Below are 22,634 nucleotides of genomic sequence, written 5' to 3'. Positions count from 1 at the left end.
TAAAGTTGGTAGTCAAAATGCATCTAAGTGGTTTCATAAGGAGATGCTGTATTAAATGAAATTGCACGATACACATGCCAAGAATTGACGAACGACAGGGCACTACTATACCATGAACCCGTGCGCATTGATTTACGTTACGGTAAGGTAAAACAAAAGAGTTAAACATTAACTGTTCTTATCCATTTTATAATTCATTGAAGTTAACAAGGGCAACATAGTCGTAAAATATGCCCGTCAAAAAGCTTTTGTCAGAGATGTGGGCATTATAGATATGCATATGAGATATGCTCTGGGCAATATTTGGAGAATATCTGCGATATTTTATCCATCACACCTGTCAATCTATCAGAAGACTCGACCTTGCAGAATATTAACCGAAATATTACACGTGTCACATTTGTAGTCAAATCGATGAGTATATTTCATATTTGTGTGTCTCACATAACCTCCCATCAATAAATGATGAGACCCCTACAATTGGTCCCCATATAACCACACTTTTAGCACTCTCCTATTTGCCCTTGTCCATTACTGGTATCATAGAGGGATCCTGGATTGGATTATGTGACCGACTATAAACACTATTTAGCACCTTCAGAAAATGGTAAATCTAGATCTCATGAGATAATGGACCATTTGTGTATTCAATCCCATCCCATAATAAATGATGACTAAATGGTCCAAATACACAAGTTCATCTGAAATTTGACTCCTGTGTGACATTGACATTGGCACTTGAATTTTGCACGCAACACTAAGCCTTAAAATGGTAAACATTTGTGCCAAATTATTGTAATCCTTCTATGCATGTTGAAGTTTTGCTCCGGACAAGCGTTTTTCAATGACTTCTAAGTGTGACTTTGACCTAGAGATATGGTTCATGTGCGTGACACAGCTTCTCATAGTGGTGAACATTTCTATGAAGTTTCATTAAAATTCCTCAATGCCCGTAGGAGATATGCTCCGAACAAAAAATTGGACGCCGCCCGCCCGCCAGGGGGAAACTGTAGTACGACTCGTTTTTAAACGGGTGTATAATATGACCGGTAATTCAAACGGGCGTATAAAAACAAGAAAATAATTCTCTTTAGCAACAAAATATTTTATTGATATACATGTAATTATGTAAAAAGAAAGTAACAATAACAATATTTTACAAGTTTTATTTTCTCTTAAAACTATCTATAAACAGTTCTGAAAACAGCCTACAAATTCTCAGAAACATTGTCACAAGAGAGAAAAGTACTTTCAAAACACAGTCCACAATGGCTGGCTTAAAATATCTTTTTTAAAAATATTTTAACAGTAACTATGTAGGTTCAAATATTTCCTATAAACATTGTAAATAGCAGCTTGGCTCAAATATCCTGTAAAATTGTTAAAAGAAGCTAGGTTAACAGGTGTTACAGTAGATTGTCAACATTGTTTAGCTTGTTCTAACACTTGCTGACAAGAATAGTCCGACATCACTGATATGGAGAATGTCAAGCACCAAGTCCTTACAAACTTCACCTGACTAAGTTTTATAAACAAAATTGGTCTTGAAAATCCTGAACAACAGGCTATCTTGGAATACAGGACTGATCCATTAACCAAAATTTATATGGTTTTGGTCACTGTTCTTTTAAGGCCATCAACAGTAATTTGATCAGTAGATTGGTCCCTCGTCATCGTCACCATCATCATCACCATAACCCTCACCATTGTCAAAATAATTAAAAGCATAAATCTGTCTCCTGAAACACACATATATATATATATATATATATATATATATATATATATATATATATATATATATATTACTTCTTAGTCAAAGATCAATTTTACAACAAATTGTATATGTGTATGAATAGGTAATTTTCTCATTTTAGGAAAGGAGATAATTTCAAAATGTTCCTGTGATTATGTTTTGTTGTCTTTTTTTTTTAAATGTTCTTATGACATCGAATATGACTTCATTTTAAATGCATGATGTCAAGCTATTTTAATCTGAAATGGAGGCAATAACATTGTTTTTTTTTTTCATCAGTCTTTTCTTTAGTCTAAGAACAATGTGCACAAAAGTCATAAAGACATTAAATACAGAAATTTACCTTCACTGTATTGGAAATTTTACAATCCTAGCTTATTTCACTGTGGTTTAAACCCTTGCATACCTTAATTACGTAACTTTATTCTGTGATTATACACAACTGAAATAATGCTGTGTCTATCTACAGGCATATGACACGGTATGACCTCAAAAATGTTTAACTTATCAACATAATAAATAAATACCTCTTCTAAGTCATCCTCATCATATACTTCATCTTCTCCAATTTCATCAGGATCATCTTCTTTTTCTTCTTCATCTTCATCTCCTGCACCTTCTTCCACTTCTACATTGGTTTCTTCTTTCTTTTCTAATGTCTGAATACACAGTAAATCATTCCCTTGATTATACACAGTAAATAATTCAAATGATAACACACAGTAAATAAATCAACTGATAATATGCAGTAATTAATTCACCTGATACTACACAGTACATAATTAAGTGATAATGCACAGTAAGTAATTTACATGATAATGCACAGTAAATAATTCACCTGATAATATACAGTAAATAATTCATCTGATAATACACACTAAATAATTCACTTAAAAATAATACACAGTAAATAATTAATCTGATAACACACAGTAAATAATTCACCTGATAATACACAGTAAATAATTCAACTGATAATACACAGTAAATAATTCACCTGATTATACACAGTAAGTAATTCATCTGATAATACACAGTAAATAATTCAACTGATAATACACAGTAAGTAATTCATCTGATAATACACAGTAAATAATTCACCTGATAACACAAAATAAAAAATTCATCTGATAACACACAGTAAATAATTCACCTGATAATACACAGTAAATAATTCACCTGATAATACACACTAAATAATTCACTTAAAAATAATACACAGTAAATAATTCATCTGATAACACACAGTAAATAATTCACCTGATAATACACAGTAAATAATTCAACTGATAATACACAGTAAATAATTCACCTGATTATACACAGTAAGTAATTCATCTGATAATACACAGTAAATAATTCACCTGATAATACAAAGTAAATAATTCACCTGATAATACACAGTAAATAATTCACCTGATAATACACAGTAAATAATTCACCTGATTATACACAGTAAATAATTCATCTGATAATACACAGTAAATAATTCACCTGATAATACACAGTAAATAATTCACCTGATAATACACACTAAATAATTCACCTGATAACACACAGTAAATAATTCACCTGATTATACACAGTAAATAATTCACCTGATAACACAAAGTAAATAATTCACCTGATAACACACAGTAAATAATTCACCTGATTATACACAGTAAATAATTCACCTGATAATAAACACTAAATAATTCACCTGATAACACACAGTAAATAATTCACCTGATTATACATAGTAAATAATTCACCTGATAATACACGGTAAATAATTCACCTGATTATACACAGTAAATAATTCATCTGATAACACAAAGTAAATAATTCACCTGATAATACACAGTAAATAATTCACCTGATAACACAAAGTAAATAATTCACCTGATAACACACAGTAAACAAGCAATTATCATAGAATTGCAAGCAATCCATAAGTCCCCTACCGGTTAGAACCCCAGCAACATTCTGATGGGCCATTGGCCATTCAATTTTACCAGTGAATGAATGACATGAATGAACTTTAATCTTTTGAGTTCTAAGTTTGTCTATATCACAGTAATGTGTTAGTTTTCCCTGCCTAGTAAGGAAATTATGTTTATACAACCTTGTCATATTATTAAGATGTGGGATTTTAAAGTAAATCCTATAAGGAATGAAGAAGTTGGTTTAAAAAATACCAATTTCTCGAAAAAAGTTCAAGGGGGACATAATTCTGGAAATAGTCTTGCTAGAGTATTTAACCTTCTCAAAAATGTTGAGTGATAATAAGAAACATATATATAAGTATTAAGTAGATACATTAGGAAATAAAGAAGTTATTTAAAAAAGACAACATTTTTTTTCCATAAAAATTCTAAGTTCAAGGGAGGGAATACTGATAATTTTTGTGCTAGAGTTGTAAACCTTGTCACATATGATGTGGTTGATGACCAGAAACTTATATTTAAAGTTTGAAGTAAATCCCTTAAGAATAAAGAATTTATAGTGAAAAAGCTGAAAAATTTAAATCAGAAATCTTGAAATTCAGGCTATTTGTTGCCATAGCAACCAGAATTTTCAACATAGGAAGAAAAGGAAAGGATGTGCATAATCTTCAGACTGCCATCTACCCATATTTCAAGTTTCATAAAAATATTTTAAGTACTTTTTGAGTTATCACTGGATCCAGTTTATGTGTTTAATTTGCCATATTTTCAGACTATTTGTTGCCATAGCAACCAGAATTTTCAACATAGGAACAAAAGAAAAAGACGTGCATAATCTCCATACTGCCATCTATCCATATATCAAGTTTCATAAAAATATTTTTAGTACTTTTTGCGTTATCGCGGGATCAAGTTTTGTGGACGGACAGACTGACGGACGGACAGACGGACGTCCGGCCTAAATGGAGTAAGGGGCCATTTCTTTTGTTATTTTCTATTGTTTAATAGAGGGCCAACGGCCCCTTACTCTATTGTTACGGAATGAACTCTATTGTTCTCTTTTGTTCTGTTTACAGTTAGATGACCCCCTATCCCTATTCGGTAGTGCGGACAGACGGACGGAGGGTAAACCTAAAGTCCCCTCCGGTTAAAGCAGTAGGGGACTAGTAATGCACCTGATAATACACAGTAAATAATTCAACTGATAATACACACAGGCTGTCAACCAGGTCTTATCCAAAATAAAGGAGGAATATAGGAATATTTTAGCAGATAATATAGGAGTTTTTGGACCATTTTGAGCCAAAACAATAGGAGTTTTCAACTTAAATTGTTTAACTTACCAATGCTTATATAAATGTAAATTATTCTTACTTTTACACATGTATGCTGTTTCTACAAAAAATGTCTACCGTATAAGTGAAGGAAACCATTAGCAGGCTGTCCAGCACCTTCCGACTTAAAATTAGGGCGAATTTTACGGTAATATTTCAGAAATTTTAGGGCTAAAATTTGCAATTTTATGACTAAATAAACTAAGGTCCCAAAAGACCACGATGTGGGCTAACCTTTGCATATTTGACACAAAAGTTACTCACAAATAGTGCTCTAGTTTAGTAATAGAGCAAAGGTGCTACCAGTGTGGACTCACTGGTCAACTGCCTCCCCTGCGGAAATGGTCATAGTCAAATCATGTTCAAACCATATTTTTTAAAATGGCTGAACATGTCAAAAAGAACATGTTCTACTTATGTTTTGGGAATGTTATAACCACAAGTGTCTAAAAGGAATTCTTATACAGTGAAATTCTTGTACATTGCAGCTTTTGAATCATAATTATGGACAAATGAATTTTTTTGTAAAAGTAGGTAAAAAGTCAAAAGGCATTTGCCTTAGTACAGTCATTTGAATAAATGGGAAGCATCTATAATCAACACAAAGAATTGCACATCAAAAAAGTTCATCACACAGACCATTCAATTGCAGTTTATCTAGATCACATAATTGCAAAATGTGTGTACATTGTAATTGGAAATGAGCTTTATATTACTGAACTGCCAAATTATTTTGAGTGTGATTAATTATATGAGTCTGCCTTTCCTAAATTGCACCATATGAATGAAAGAACAAGAACTGAATAAAATTGATAACTTTGTGGCAAAATAAGCAATTTATCCTACAAAAATACGAAAAGAATAAATAAGTATGAGGGAAAGAATTAATTTTTCTATGTCTAAGTTAACCCATTCAGTACTTTACAATGTTGTTTTGATATTATGCAGATTTAAATAAAAGAGTTGTGAGTAAACAAATTGTACATTAATTTTTGACAACTATTTATACATGTTTTTAATTAAGATTGTGTTACAACAGCTTCATAAAGATCATTTTTTCAAATATGATATGATACAAATGGACCACTTCAGAAATTTGGATAAAATGAACAAACATAAAATTCAAGATATCTGGAGTTGGTAAAACAGATATGGTTATATCTCTTATGGTTATGATTTAAGTTTCAGGACAATGATATGGTAGTGTTTTTGCTGTTAACTGTCAACATGATTATCAACAACTGCTTTGATTATGAAATAGCAATGTTACTGACATAGTCAAAGTAACTTTTAGTTGAAACGAAACCATTTCAATGTCATCAATTATGAGTTGGCAAATCATGGCCAAATCATTTTTGACAATGTTCAAAACATGGTCGACTTTGAGTTATGTTTACAGGGTTACAAGTTATAAGTATGTTTAGTACAAAAGATAAAAATAATTAGGAATTTCAGTGAAAAAATAGGTTATTTTTAGGAATTCCCTTCAAATTTTTCACTTTTTTAGGAATTTTAGGGATGCTGGACAGCCTGCATTAGCTTTGAACCACAGCATCAGCAGAAAGTTACAGCAATGCATGACCATCATCTGAATGGTCACCTGAAATAAAGTTGACATACTGATGCACTGCTTTTCATGGTGACCATGCAGATGGCTATGTGGAGCACAGCAGCCTTGAGCATAGTACAGCGTTTTTTTCCTCTACTTTGGGAATGGTGCCGGTACCAGACTGATTGGGAAAAAAATGCGTTATTTGACTTAAATTGGGATTTTTTTTATGCATTTTTTCAGCTACAAATCAGATAAAGTCATCATGAATAAAGATAGCCAACAGCTTCCACTGTCTAGGTAAAACTATTGAGTGGTGATTTATACGAATATGTTGGATTTAAATGATTTCAGAGAAATCACTTGGCCTTGTGGGAATTTTGAACAGCCATTTTGGGAATTTAAACATTGGAAATTGCCAATTTGGGAATTTTAATGTCTATTTTCTATTGGGAACAGTACCGTTTTAGGGTAGTAGTTATATAAAGGAAAAAAACACTGTAGTAATGTGATGCTGATGCAGGCATACACATTCGCTTACCTGTAAAATACAAAAGGCCAAAAGCAGTACCAAAATTTAAATCTCTTTGAATTCCTCGGCAATATATTTTTAAAAAAATATAGGAAAAATATTCAAAATATAGGAGAATATAGGAAAAATAGGAGGTTTTTTAAAATATAGGATTCCGACCCAAAATATAGGAGTTTTATAGGAATTGGTTGACAGCCTGTACACATTTAGTAATTCACCTTATAACAAACAGTTTTTTGTTTGTTTGTTTGTTTCATTTTACCCCTTTTCCCAACAGTAGATAACACACAGTAAATATTTCACCTGATAATACACAGTAAATAATTCTACTGATAATACACAGTAATTCACCTGATAACACAAAGTAAATAATTCACCTGATAAAACACAGTAAATGTTTCACCTGATAATACACAGTAAATAATTCACCTGATGATACACAGTTAATAATTCCTCTGATAACACAAAGTAAATAATTCACCTGATAATACACAGTAAATAATTCACCTGATAATATACAGTAAGTAATTCACCTGATAATACACAGTACATAATTCAACTGATAATACACATTAAATAATTCACCTGATAATACACACTAAATAATTCATCTGATAACACAAAGTAAATAATTCACCTGATAGTACACAGTAAATAATTCACCTGATGATACACAGTTAATAATTCCTCTGATAACACACAGTAAATAATTCACCTGATTATACACAGTTAATAATTCCTCTGATAACACAAAGTAAATAATTCACCTGATAATACACACTAAATAATTCATCTGATAACACAAAGTAAATAATTCACCTGATAATACACACTAAATAATTCCTCTGATAACACACAGTAAATAATTCACCTGATTATACACAGTAAATAATTCCTCTGATAACACAAAGTAAATAATTCACCTGATAATACACACTAAATAATTCATCTGATAACACAAAGTAAATAATTCACCTGATAATATACAGTAAATAATTCACCTGATAAAACACAGTAAATAATTCACCTGATAACAAACAGTAAGTAATTCAACTGATAATACACATTTAGTTATTCACCTGATAACACACAGTAAATATTTCACCTGATAATACACAGTAAATAATTCAACTGATAATACACAGTAAATAATTCCTCTGATAACACACAGTAAATAATTCACCTGATTATACACAGTAAATAATTCATCTGATAACACACAGTAAATAATTCACCTGATAATACACAGTAAATAATTCATCTGATAACACAAAGTAAATAATTCACCTGATAATATACAGTAAATAATTCACCTGATAATACACAGTAAATAATTCACCTGATAACAAACAGTAAGTAATTCAACTGATAATACACATTTAGTTATTCACCTGATAACACACAGTAAATAATTCACCTGATAATACACAGTAAATAATTCAACTGATAATACACAGTTAGTAATTCACCTGATAACACAAAGTAAATAATTCACCTGATAATACACAGTAAATAATTCAACTGATAATACACAGTTAGTAATTCACCTGATAACACAAAGTAAATAATTAAATTGATAATACACAGTAAATAATTCATCTGATAACACACAGTAAATAATTCACCTGAAAATAATACACAGTAAATAATTCATCTGATAACACACAGTAAATAATTCAACTGATAATACACAGTTAGTAATTCACCTGATAACACAAAGTAAATAATTCAATTGATAATACACAGTAAATAATTCACCTGATAATACACAGTAAATAATTCACCTGATAATACACAGTAAATAATTCATCTGATAACACACAGTAAATAATTCATCTGATAACACACAGTAAATAATTCACCTGATAACACACAGTAAATAATTCATCTGATAACACACAGTAAATAATTCACCTGATAATACACAGTAAATAATTCACCTGATAATACACAGTAAATAATTCACCTGATAATACACAGTAAATAATTCACCTGATAATACACAGTAAATAATTCACCTGATAATACACAGTAAATAATTCACCTGATAACACACAGTAAATAATTCACCTGATAATACACAGTAAATAATTCAACTGATAATACACAGTTAGTAATTCACCTGATAACACAAAGTAAATAATTCACCTGATAATGAACAGTAAGTAATTCACCTGATAATACACAGTAAATAATTCACCTGATAACAAACAGTAAGTAATTCAACTGATAATACACATTTAGTTATTCACCTAATAACACACAGTAAATAATTCACCTGATAATACACAGTAAATAATTTAACTGATAATACACAGTTAGTAATTCACCTGATAACACAAAGTAAATAATTCACCTGATAATGAACAGTAAGTAATTCACCTGATAATATACAGTAAATAATTCACCTGATAATACACAGTAAATAATTCACCTGATAACAAACAGTAAGTAATTCAACTGATAATACACAGTAAATAATTCAACTGATAATACACATTTAATTATTCACCTGATAACACACAGTAAATAATTCACCTGATAATACACAGTAAATAATTCATCTGATAACACAAAGTAAATAATTCACCTGATAATACACAGTAAATAACTCACCTGATAATACACAGTAAATATTTCATCTGATAACACACAGTAAATAATTCATCTGATAATACAGTAAATAATTCAATTGATAACACACAGTAAAAATATTCAACTAATAAAACACAGTAAATAATTCATCTGATAATACAAGTAAGTTAGTAAAATACTTACTAACTATTAGAATATTTTGTTAGGAAACATTTCATTTTGTTATTCTTAAAAACTTTCCAGCTATGACCATTCAAATATGAAGAACAACATGAATCATTTCATAAAGGTTTAAAATTGTTAAAGTCAATTTCGCCAGCTGTAGCTCAAGTATTGTCTAAAACCTTTAAAATATATTCAAATTTAATGCATTGTGTATTATTCCATTTAACTTTAGATTTACTTTTATATTTTATTTCATGTAATTAAGTTGTTAAGTAACAAAAATTACCTCTAAAGTTTTGGCAATCTCCTTAACATCTGTAACAGGTGTTTTACGTTGAGGTATTTTGGGTTTCAGAGATGATTTGGCTCTCTTCAACTTTCTTTCTTTGACCTTTAATTCAGCAGGTAATCTCCTCCAGTCTAAAAAAAACAACTGTATAAATTAATGCTCACCTTACTATTCTACATTTTGTAAATAAAATTTACACTGTCAGGAAGAGAAACATCAATGAAAATTACCACTTTAGGTATAATTAGAATAACAATTTATACAGGGTAAGTGGTTCTATCTTGCCGAGCTATTCAAATATGATGTACACACCTATATTGGATTTACAAGACACCTGCATTGTAAAGGTAATATAGCAACATTCAAGCTATCAAAATCGCTTTACATGAATTATTTAAGACATAAACAGGCATCTTAAGTAGAACTATCAGCCTTCTGTAACCTAGATGGATATGTTCTAGACAGCAGGGTCAGCAAAATTGACTAGAAACTTATAAACTTGTCAGTAGATAAATATGCATGTAAGCATAGCAATGGAAATGTTATAGACATCTGATAATTAAAGTCTAATCCAGCCCCATTTTTATTTTTTAATTGTTTTTTACTATTTCTTTTTTTTTTCATTTAAACATTTCATTCCTATCATCAATGCTGGATTATTATACACGTACGAGGGCTGATCAAAAATAAACCGGACTGTGACTGTCAACTGAAAAATTTTCAACCCATCACTTATTGTTATTCAGTTGACTCTCTGTAACTCTAAATCCAAGGGACTGGGTATTTTACTCCGAGACAAACGGAATTCGAGTAACGTGGATCTGCCGCCATTACGTTGACATTTGTACATGTATATACATGTGCCTGATTTAATATTCAAAGAAGTAGGTTTGTTATTATTGATAGCGGCAATGCTGCAATATTTAATCGTTAAAATGACGATAAATCACTTACAACTACAAATTATAAATGAACAAAAAATATATTATTCAAAATCTAATACATTAATAGTGAAACATAAAAACAAACATTTGTAGCAATGACATAAATGCAAGTTTGTCAGTATTCATCAGTAAAGCTCATGTTTTTAATAAGCACTCATGACAATTCATTACAATAAATGCAACAACAATTTATCTAATATTTGAAGTGAATTGATCATCGGACGAAAGTAGCAACTATCATGAACCGGAAGTACATATTAATGTATGCAATATGACGGAACATTAACTATACAAATGTCATTTACATTTATAACACACATCAATACCTAGGCTGTTATTTGAATAACACCTGTCAGACTCTGTTAAAATCAATTAAGTCCTGAAACTGATTAAAGCCAATTTTACGACGTGTTAATAATACATGATGACCGGCAATTAAAATTACAATGAAACATGTGAATCACGAGTGACAACATCTCACCTTGATGTCGCCAATCTTTGATCAGTCGGCTGTTTTCACACTTCAACTAATTGAGATGAAAATATGTTGGACATTAATTGACAGTACAAAATTTTCTTTTCGACTAAACAGGAGTCTCGATAAGTCAAAATTTGACCTAAGCGGAGTTAAAATACAAAGATAAAGAAGGAAATTTGACGGGACTTTAGAAATTCCTTGACTAATGCAGAATTTTGAGTAAAGCGATTTTGACTTATTGAGAGTCAACTGTATATCACACTTAATCGTAAAACAATACCGATATAATAGATGCTATATCTAATCTGATAACGCAAATAGCTTGTCCGTAACAGCGAATTCAAAATTCATGGTAACGCACCCGGCGCAGTGCGTAAATATGCGTTGACATCCGGTGCTTTATGCTGCGTATTTTTTACAATATGGCTAATTTAGATTTCAAAATACGCCAAAACGTCATGAACCATATCTTTGACGTTCATTTTAATCATATTTATATAAAAATTTGCAATCACAATTCAAACGTCACTTGTTAAAGAAGTGACCCTTTGAGCATTATTTCAGGAACAAATGGACACCTGAGGCGGAGTAGAACCACCGACATTCCATAAGCTGGCTGGATAGCTTTCTGACATGAAAGAATCCAAAGACACTGGGTTTTCCAAATGGACTTTTTATGACACTGACTTGGTAACAAATATATTTCAGGAAGGCATTAGAGAAAGTCGAATACCTGGGTTTAATGCTTCAGCACAGTCTTGTTGATTTAGTTGATACTTGTCAGAATATCTCTCTATATCTCTTCTTTTATCATTGAGCTTAAGGTAGTAGGGTGACTTGTGAAGAGTTGCAATAAATTCTTGTTTCAAGGCTAACATGTATTCATAATCTTCACTTTGAGACAAAGGCACTGATTTAAATTCTTGTGTCTGCAATAATAAGATATAATGATGTGTAATGTGTATAAAAACAAGAATGCCATAATGATCCTTTAATTCTTCAAAGTTTCTTCTAATAGAAAATTTTAAGAGTCACACAATAATGCATGTCACATGTTGAACTAATGTTTAATAGAACCAGTCCTACTATTTTGCAATTAGCTGATAAGTGCGGTAAAAAACACAAAAGTTATTCCTACATTGACCTTCACAACATTAGTACAAATAATTTAGGAATGTCATTAATTATGTTTGTCACCAATATTAAGAAACATCCATGCACTTACTGGAAACAATGGTGGTGGCTGTAGATTAGCTGCAGGGAGAGCTTCACCTCTTCCAAATCCAAGAGCTTGAACATCAAATGAAACTGTTTTACCACGTCCTCGACCACGACCTGCCATTTTCTTAATCTAATAGTGTAAATTTATCTATTTAAATTGACAGAAAGACGTGACAATACACAGTTTAAAAACTTGAAACATATTTCAACAAATCTGTAAAAATTTCACATGGGCAGCGCCATTTTGAAAAGGGAGAAGTAATAGTTTAAGAGAAAGGTATGTCACAATTTGTGCATAAAAACATCAGAATTCCGTAGAAATAAATGTAATTATTGTTTGTAGTTATTATTATTTGTACTTAAATTGTCATATGCAGTACACTTGATAATGCGATGATACTCGTATATTTTCCATAATTATGTATCCATATTGCACTAATAAATGTCTCCCTTAAACGACCTTGACACGTAAATTATCTGATCAGGCAGAAGTAGGGCAGTTTTGTTGTGAAAAGGTGTTTATATTGAATAAGGCACTTGTGTATGTATATGATTATGATTTAAAAAGCATTCAACAAGTATATTTTAGCAATTCATTTTGTTAATAATTTTTCAATATCAATAATTTTATAAACCAAAAACTTTCCTTCTTTAGTTGTCACTGCAGTGGTGAGTGTTTTACATAATTTTTTGTCAGGGAGTATTTATATCTGATAGAACTATATACTATATTTTTAACAGAGACGAAATGAACATTATTTTTTATTACCGATATTAGTGTGCTGTAGTGGATGGTGTTTCAGGCAATATTTAGCAGTGTTGGGCATAATTTGAAATCATGCCGTTTCATTCTATATAATATGGAAGTGGCTAGCCGTACGGGCCCGTACGGCTAGCCAAAAGTTCTAGCCGTACGTGAGTCACGTACGACTAGCCAGGACACACTGTATTGGCTAGCCGTACGTCACTTTTCAAAAATATATGGAAGGCGAAAGTGCATATGTTAATTATGACTTTAAGCGAGGATTTTAGTCAAGAATGTTTACTTTTTAGAGATTAATCGACGTGTTGGCTACAGTAAAGAATGTACGTACTTTGTCATCACAAGACGTCGAGAAAAAATAGCGTTTGGTTGCAGTTAAATAACATCAATTGAAATAGTTTACAAAATTTTGATAATAATCATTTTTTGTTTCATTAAGTTTAATTTTTAAATTGAAAAAAAAAAAAAAAAAAAAAAACACCGAAAATAATTGTTGTCGGGCTCTGATAATTGCGTCAAATACCGACGGTATAGAAGTTTGTTCATCGTCCATCATTAAGGGAAGTTTGCATTATTAAATTATTTTTCCTTTTCACCGTTTTTTTAATATTCTTTTCATTTATTTATTTATTCCCCTCCGATCATTATTTATTCGATCCATGTGCTTAATTAACAATAATGATTTAATAATTCATCTTTCATACAAATCATAAGCATGAAAATTAAGGACGTTATAACATGCAACTTTGACACTTAATTTTATTAAGATAGATTATACAACGCTTACTCGTATTCATTTTTTTTTGCAAAATTGCGGAGCATCTTTATTAAAGTGAACACACTAGGACAAATGCAGAGATTTGATTAAAATCGTCGTTTAAAGACACAAAATAACATATGCATTTTCGACTTCCATATAATTTTGAAAAGTGCCGTACGGCTAGCCAATACAGTGTGTCCAGGCTAGTCGTATGTGACTCACGTATGGCTAGAACTTTTGGCTAGCCGTACGGGCCCGTACGGCTAGCCACTTCCATATAATATACTGTGCTCCTCTTAGGTCACGGTACTTAACACTTTAAAACAGTAAAGAACACATACAATAAACTCACACTACAAAAATTGTCATAAACTGTATCATTTAGTCATTTTTCTGCTATATGACACAAGGAAGCAACAATATATTCAATCTAAATTAGTTTTAATTTGTCAGATGTAGACCGTGTGTCGGCCATTTTGAAAATAGTATGTCATCATTTAACTCGCGGTAATGGTGTTTTATTTTAGTTTTTTCATGTTTCAGTTAAAATTTCTTTATGTTATTTAGCATAATTTTAAATATTAAAATAATTTTTACATTGTAACTCAAAATTTATTTTTTTAACAAACAAGAACATTTAGAAAATGATGATTGTTTCAGACGTATGCACAAATTTAATGGACTATTGTTGTTTTTTGCAGAAGTTTGTAAAATGTTGCTCAGTTTTACGTAAAAATCTATAGATTTAAATTATTTTGCACAAAAACTTTGTTGTTAAGGTGTTTGAATAAAATATGTCAATTCTGACCAATTTTAACACTGGCCACATGAAAATATGCCATTACCGCGAGGTAAGTGATGACGCGGAATTAGTGATGTTGAGTATATTGTCTGAGAAAGGAAAAAGAATTATAGTCACATGCAATTTTATAGTTAGAAGAAGAGGAATTTCGTAGTTAGATACATGTACATCTAAGTTATAATTAAAAGAAATATGCTTTAATAAATTAAGAAAGTTCCTCTTTATGAATACATTTTTGTCACTTTACAGTGTTTCTTCCAGAGTTTTTTATGGCTGTGAATAACCTGCATGACCCTCTAAAATTTCAAGTGACCCCTAAAATCTGATGCATAGGGGTCAGAAATGACCCCCTAAAAATTGGAGCTGGAAGAAACACTGCAATGATGATTTTATTAAAGAATAGATAAGGTCAATAGATGCACATTCTGAGACTAATAAATACAATGTGAATGTAACAGACAAAGAATTATATAAAGTGATGATCGACAGTCTTCTGCGTTATAAATTAGGATAATTCAGCACAATTCAAAACAGTAATGGTGATTACAGCAGTGTCAGGGAATTAGTACTACAGGAGACCTTGATTGTTGCAAATAATTGGCTTTGTGAATAGAAGATACTAAATATTAAAAATGTTATTAAACCTAATTGTTGTAAATAAAAACTATCAAGTACTTGTAAGTCTTAATGATTGGTCATTCACAAGACAAGAATAATCTGTTATCATTTCAAAATTTCTCTTGGTCATATTATAATGGCATGATAAGGTTAAATTAAATACTAGATAATAGGATATATGTCTGCATTGCCCAACAGCCTACCACTGCACTTAACAATTTTGCACAAATGTGTGCAATGTAGCATATCATGCATTAAGGGATAATACCCGGCTATTGTAAAGCATGATGAGACAGTGTGTCATGCACAATATCTAGGCTCTAAGATTAAGGTACAATGTACACTTGGAGTTTAAAGTCTTTCAGACATGTTTCTATTTTTTCTTATAACTTTATGTAGGAACTAGGATCATTGTTTTTTTTTATATTCACAAAAATGTAAAACAATACTATATATGTTGTTAAAGTATTTCAAGACATTGATTATTATGAAATAATTCAATAAAACTTTTTGACATTACTTTGCACAGAAACCTAACATCATGTCACAAGCAGTTAGAACTGTCCCGATCAGATTCTTGTCAACAATTAAAAGGTTACAGTCACACACAAAGTGTAAGTATTGTCAGTTACTTTTTTATAAGAACAATTCAGTTTTTTACTCTCAATTGTTTTTCCATTCAGGAAGAAAAATATATTGATGTAACTACATTTGTATCAACAAATTACATCCAGGTCAGTTGGCTTAAAATGGTTCTCTGGTTACAAATAAGTGGCAAATTTGCTCTCTATTATTGCTGTGTAAACACTAACAAGTGTATCAGGTGAGACTAAAGAATTGGCGCCCAGTGTAATAGTGCTTAACATATTGTACATTAAACAACCAGTTGTTGCTACCTGTACACAATCATACAACAATCACAAGCAGTCTCTGGAATGAGTTGCTCAAGTTTTTTTTCCAATGGCAATAGTATATCACTATTGCATGTCCCAGATAGTATATCACTATTGCATGTCCCAGGTAATTACATCATTACATGAAAGTTTTTATGCCATGATCTGTTAATAAAAAACAACTGAAGACTTAATGTGTCCTATATTGATAGGAAACTAGTTATAAAAACTAATATATTTGGTCAAATACAATTGTATATTTCAATAAAAGCATCTACTGAAGTGTTCACCCTACTCTTTTTGCATGATTTCAACAGAGCAGAAAAATATGTATTATACATGCATGACTGCAATTTGAACAGATACAATGTTGTTACAGATACTGGTCGTATTATTGTGAGTAAGAAATGTACAGGTCACAGACTTCTACATACCACAGCACGAGTGTGCACTTCTGTCGGTCAGGGACCACCAGATGATAGCGGCGGACCAGGTGATCACATAACTTCTTATACTATTCAATGATTTTCACATAACAATTGCATTACCTCCCCTGGTCACTATTTTGCTGGTCAATAACTCACAATTTTTCATATATAAGTTGATAAAAATTTGTATCTATAATAGTATTTTATTCACTTTTGTTAAATCACATAAATTATCTGTTTACTTTGCTCATATGTTGTCAAATATATTTATTGAATAATGGCCCCAAAAAAGTGGCTGCCAATTTTGTCAAGTCTTAAAGTGAGCTGAAAATTGTAAAAATTTGGAACTACAGTCGACTCCACTTATAACGAACTCGCTTATAACGAATAATTGTTAATAGCGAACTAAATCTGACATCCCCAGCTGATTCCTTCTTCATTTTATATTAAATGACATTGCTTAATATGTACTCGCTTAAAACGAATTTTCGGCTATAGCTAACAACTTTTTCAAGCCCCAAATATGAAAAACATGAAATTTTTCTCGGTTAAAACAAAATTTATAATTGAAATATCGGGATGCGCTTGTTTAAGTTCAATATATGAATACCGCTTTCCGATAATAATTCAATTTAGTGACTGCACAGGTAAGTTATGGCTTCAGGGAACAAAGATTTTAATAAAATGTCCTCGCAACATAATTTCCTACTTGTTTTTGGTAAGTTTGTATTTCTCACCCCGAGTTGGTAAATTGATCGATTTTTTGTATGCAATATTAACCAAAAAATAACAAGCAAAAAGCAAAAGAATACAATTGTAAACAGTTTATAGACAAGTACTACATGTCTAAATACATAAACATAATATATTGTTCAATAAAATGCCCCACATTAAATTACCGTTGCCGTAAAATACCGATTACACCGGGGACCAGTGACAGGGATGGTTTTTTCATGGCAAATGTGCCCACCCAAAGATCTCAACAAAAAAAATCTTTGTAGGTGTTAAAAATTTTTAGAGTCGGGGCCATTTTCATGTGTCAGTTGGAGCACTACAAACCAACATTTTTTTAAGGATGGCCTTAGACTTGATGTTATAATGTCTTGTTGCCAATCTAGGAAATGGGGATGGAGGAGAGATGTCTGGTTCTGGAAGTGGAGATAAGGGCAGTGTTGGGGATGAAATTGTGTTGGACTGCCCAAAGTGTGGGTTACCATTTACATATGTAGTGACAAATGAAGGTAAGAAACAACATTTGAAGATTCTGAAGATTTATGAAAAAAACAAAACTTTGTATACAATTCGTAAAATAGCAAAAAAATCATTTTATTTAAACCCACATAAACCTACATACATGTACTACATTACATTGTCCAGTTGCATTATCTCTTTTGTACTTCGTATGCACTGAAATATTCCATATACATGTTCATTTAATCTGAAACACATCACAATTTGTGGATTGTCACTTGTTCTGCATTGTACGTACCAGTACTTGAAAACCACAAAGTCAATAAAACACGATTGTTTTATCTGTAAAGGTTTCTAATTGATCCATTGAGTGAGAAATCAACATTTGTTTTACTTACCTGTGAATGTCACCTATGAAAGATATTCATAATTTTGTTAATTGAAAAAATGCTTTGGTACATGTATTTTCTAATTCCTCAAAGAAAATCTTACAAGAAAAGCATTGATGCAAAGCATCAAAGGGCGTCCAAGCAAGAAATAAGAAAGTGAAGATGAACTAGTAGACATATGATGTCAAGATATTCTTATAAACTTTTCAATGGTTAATTGGTTTTTACCAAAATGAACGGACGGAAGACATTGTTCATTATGAAGTTTGATTGGCAACGGATATACATGTATACAATCATTTATCATCCATACCCATGTGTAACGCATGATCAACACCACACTTGTGGAATTGTCCCTTATTATGTATTCGCTAGGTCAAAATAGACCCGGAGAGACCGGAATTACCGATAGGAGTACATCCCTCTATAAATAGATTTTTGGAATATTTAGGTCATCAACTCATCATTCTATTTTAACATACCATGATAACCCACTGTGTACTACAAAATGATAAATAAAAAACCGAAGAGACGGAAAAGGTTATTGCATTTGAAAATGAAAAGGTTATTGCATTTGAAAATGTTTGCATTGCGAAATCCTCCAGTTCGCTATTCATTGTAACATATCGCGACATTTAATTAATAATCAAGCACCCTCATACCGATCGGAATGATCGGCTTTTATCATGACCGACTTAAAGGCTCGAGAAGTTGCTGTCGCCCTTTCACAAAATCTGATTTCGTTCCATAAAGGGGCGCCGCGCTTCGGCGCGGACGCCAATAAAGGTAATGCTGTCTAACATCAACATACATACATATATATGACCATATGAATACACCATGCTGGTCATCATGATCAGTAATAAACTGTGACAACATTCATCTAATGTATTTAGTTTTCTTTAAACTTCAAATCAGATAAATCAAAATTAAATTGATACATCTTAAAGGGCACCAGTTTTGCATATAATGTAATTTTTATAGATGTCCTTTATCAGAAACCAGGAGCATTAGATACATATACTGACTAGTGATTGTACTTGATATTTTCCATGTCTATAATATAGTGGTTTGTTTTTATATTCCCTTACTACTGCTAGTATAATTGCTAGTCTAAGGCCTATTGATATTTTAGCATGACGTTATTTAGAGATCTTTTGTAAAAATATCATGGTTCGGTGAGAATTGACAATGCTGTAGGAGTCACTTATTTTCCCTATTATTGTATATTCTTAGCAAAAACTCTAAAATCCTGTTGTTGATTTAAGGCAGCACTCACTTTATTTGAACATCAGATTCATTATAAACTTATTGTTTAACGTATAAACATTTATTCTATTTAAGATATTTTTCCTTAAAAACAAATAACTATTTAAAATATAAATTATGGGTTAAACCCGAAATGACATAAAACTATTTTTAGAACAAATCACGAGACATAAAGTATACCCTATTTTTATATGTTAGACAATGATTTCTTTATACTCTGATATTTTATAACCCTGTTGAAGACTTGTGAGAGTCGAAACACCGGTTATTAAATAAAACCTTAAAACGTATCCTGTGTTGATTGTTTGTTCCACTTTTATTGATTTTCTTATTATGTGTGTGAAATCTAAATTTCTTCATGAATTACCTTAAAAATTGCCCACTTCTTTATTTTCCTTGTAAATAATTATGCCATTGTCTGGTATTGAGACAGTTTATGGTCATTATGACACTCTCTTTATGGTTCATTTCTTAAAACATCATAATCCCATGAACAGCATAATTATGATTAATTTTATTTGTGTATGTATGTAATGTTAAATTTTGTATGTCACTTATTCTCTTAAACCTAATGTTTAGTCTTTCTCTTTAGAGCATGCAAGATTTATAAGGTGCAGTAATTGTCATCATTACACCATATTGAATTTACATGGAGCTAAAGCAGAAAAACCAAAAGAAAAGAAAATACCTACACCTAAAGAAGTAAGGAAATTTAGACAATATCTTTGGGTACTTCACCATTGAATTAAAAAGAACAAAATGCCATGACAAAGTGAAATAATAGTATATTGTTTACTTTTTTAGTTGTCTCCCTTTCTTGAATTGAATAAATAAGAAATTTAGTGATTTCAGAATGAACTTATGTATTTCAGCCTCTTAATTCAATATACAGTTCGTTTTTAGCTCGACTATTCGATAAGAATAGGTAGAGCTATTGTAGTCACCCGAGCGTCTGCGTCCGCATTGGCGTAACCACTTATGTTAAAGTTTTTGTAATACCTCAAATATTTTCAAAGTCCATAGACATATGGCTTTGAAACTTTGCATACTTGTTCACCATCATGACCCCAACCTGTAGACAGGGGGAGGTAACTGTATCAAGCATTTTGACAGAATTATGCCCCTTTTTCAACTTGGAATTTACATTAAAGTTTTTGTAATACCTCAAATATTTTCAAAGTCTATTGACATATGGCTTTGAAACTTTGCACATTTGTTCACCATGATGACCCAAACCTGTAGACAGGAGGAGGTAACTCTATCATGCATTTTGACAGAATTATGTCCCTTTTTCGACTTAGAATTTTCGTTAAAGTTTTTGTAATACCTCAAAAAAAAGTCCATTGACATATGGCTTTGAAACAAGATGAAATTTTATATTCTTTGAGAGCATAATAGGACTCTCTCCAAGGCCTATAACTGTAACATGTATTTAAAGAAATTTTTTTTCCCTTTTGTTAACTTAGGAAATTTTACATTATCAAGCCTTTTTTACTATCAAGCACTAAGAATAGTCGAGCATTGCTATCCTACCGACAGCTCTTGTTTAATTTACTAAGTAGAATTAATATTCATGACTGTGTTTAATTAATAGGTGCAATGTACATGTATGAACCATGTAAAGTTATGCAGTATTCTTCCGTTTCTGAGTTGAAGAATGTTATCTTTTGTAAATTTTCAAGTTATGTTTTTCAGTACTTTATTGATATTGCATGGGGTACTGATAAAAGAGGCTTTTCATCAAGTCAATTTCAACAGTTTAAAGCTGAAATTTGAACAATATTGAATTTTTTTTATAAATTAGCTTCTTGTGTATCAATTCATAATGATATACATGTAATACAATATTTATGAATTCACTGTTTATCAGTCCAATTTGCATTATAAAACCTGAAAAGTGAAAATGAAATAATATACATAATTATTATCAATGTATATCAGTGAAATTTGCTTGATAGGATCATTGTCAGTGAAATTTGTATAATTTTATCACTGTTTATTAGAGAAATTTCTATAATGTTATCGCTGTTTATTAGAGAAATTTGTGTATTCACTGTTTATTTTTAGAGAAATTTGTATAATTTTATCACTGTTTATTAGAGTAATTTGTATAAAGTTATCACTGTTTATTAGAGAAATTTGTATAATTTTATCACTGTATATTAGAGATATTTGTATATATTTTATAATGTAAATTTGAAAATTATAGATCAAGGAATATTTAGACTGTCATGTGGTAGGACAGACCTTCGCAAAGATGATTTTATCTGTTGCTGTATTCAACCACTACAAGAAAGTCAATCATAATCTGAAAAGCTCGAAACCTGAGAGGAAACAAAATGCATTCTACACACCTAGAGGTATATTTCAACAACCTTCTTTTATGTCTCTCAAACAAATCTATCTTAAAACATAGCATGCCTTATTGGTTGCCATTGTGGGATAATACATGTCTGGCAAACGTGACTGACTTGTTTCATGTAAAAATTGCATATTTTTATCTCAAATTGTGCTCCAATAGTGGGTGATGTTCTTTCCACAGCCATAAAAAGGTTGTTTATAATGAAGATAATTTCATTCCATGCACTGAACTGCCATATCTTAATCTATATTATGTACATGGAGCATTACCTTAGTTTTACATTGTACTAAATTAGTTGAAATCATGCTCTTAAGGTTGAAATTGGTCTTTGGGGCCACTACAAAAATCTTGTAAAAAAATCCTTTTGT

General features: G+C 31.1%; 2 protein-coding genes across 3 annotated transcripts in view; one reads left to right on the top strand and one right to left on the bottom strand.

The window, feature by feature from the left end:
- Nucleotides 1-1,084: 1,084 nt before the first annotated feature.
- On the bottom strand, nucleotides 1,085-13,069 carry LOC132756440 (DNA-directed RNA polymerase III subunit RPC7-like). Its single transcript, XM_060747514.1, is given in 6 exon segments — nucleotides 1,085-1,729; nucleotides 1,731-1,739; nucleotides 2,284-2,415; nucleotides 10,146-10,279; nucleotides 12,304-12,499; nucleotides 12,796-13,069. Coding segments are annotated over 6 exon segments (666 nt in total). The 5' UTR covers nucleotides 12,913-13,069; the 3' UTR covers nucleotides 1,085-1,651.
- Nucleotides 13,070-13,209: 140 nt separating this feature from the next.
- LOC132756439 (ATP-dependent Clp protease ATP-binding subunit clpX-like, mitochondrial) overlaps nucleotides 13,210-22,634 on the top strand; it is a 28,673-nt gene continuing 19,248 nt past the window's right edge. Inside the window, exons 1-6 of one of the 2 annotated variants that reach the window (XM_060747512.1) lie at nucleotides 13,210-13,332; nucleotides 16,264-16,348; nucleotides 17,007-17,120; nucleotides 18,174-18,296; nucleotides 20,497-20,606; nucleotides 22,114-22,264. In XM_060747512.1, the coding sequence (XP_060603495.1) occupies nucleotides 16,276-16,348; nucleotides 17,007-17,120; nucleotides 18,174-18,296; nucleotides 20,497-20,606; nucleotides 22,114-22,264 (571 nt within the window). In that variant the 5' untranslated portion in view covers nucleotides 13,210-13,332; nucleotides 16,264-16,275. The remainder of the gene's footprint in view (nucleotides 13,333-16,263; nucleotides 16,349-17,006; nucleotides 17,121-18,173; nucleotides 18,297-20,496; nucleotides 20,607-22,113; nucleotides 22,265-22,634) is intronic. The other variant, XM_060747513.1, reaches the window with a different exon arrangement.

This window comes from Ruditapes philippinarum, unplaced genomic scaffold (assembly GCF_026571515.1).
Source record: "Ruditapes philippinarum isolate M1 unplaced genomic scaffold, ASM2657151v2 ctg789_1_1_1_1, whole genome shotgun sequence".
NCBI classification, from domain to species: domain Eukaryota; kingdom Metazoa; phylum Mollusca; class Bivalvia; order Venerida; family Veneridae; genus Ruditapes; species Ruditapes philippinarum.
The sequence above is the reverse complement of the archived record's forward strand: the minus strand, read 5'-3'. Positions and strand labels throughout refer to the sequence as shown.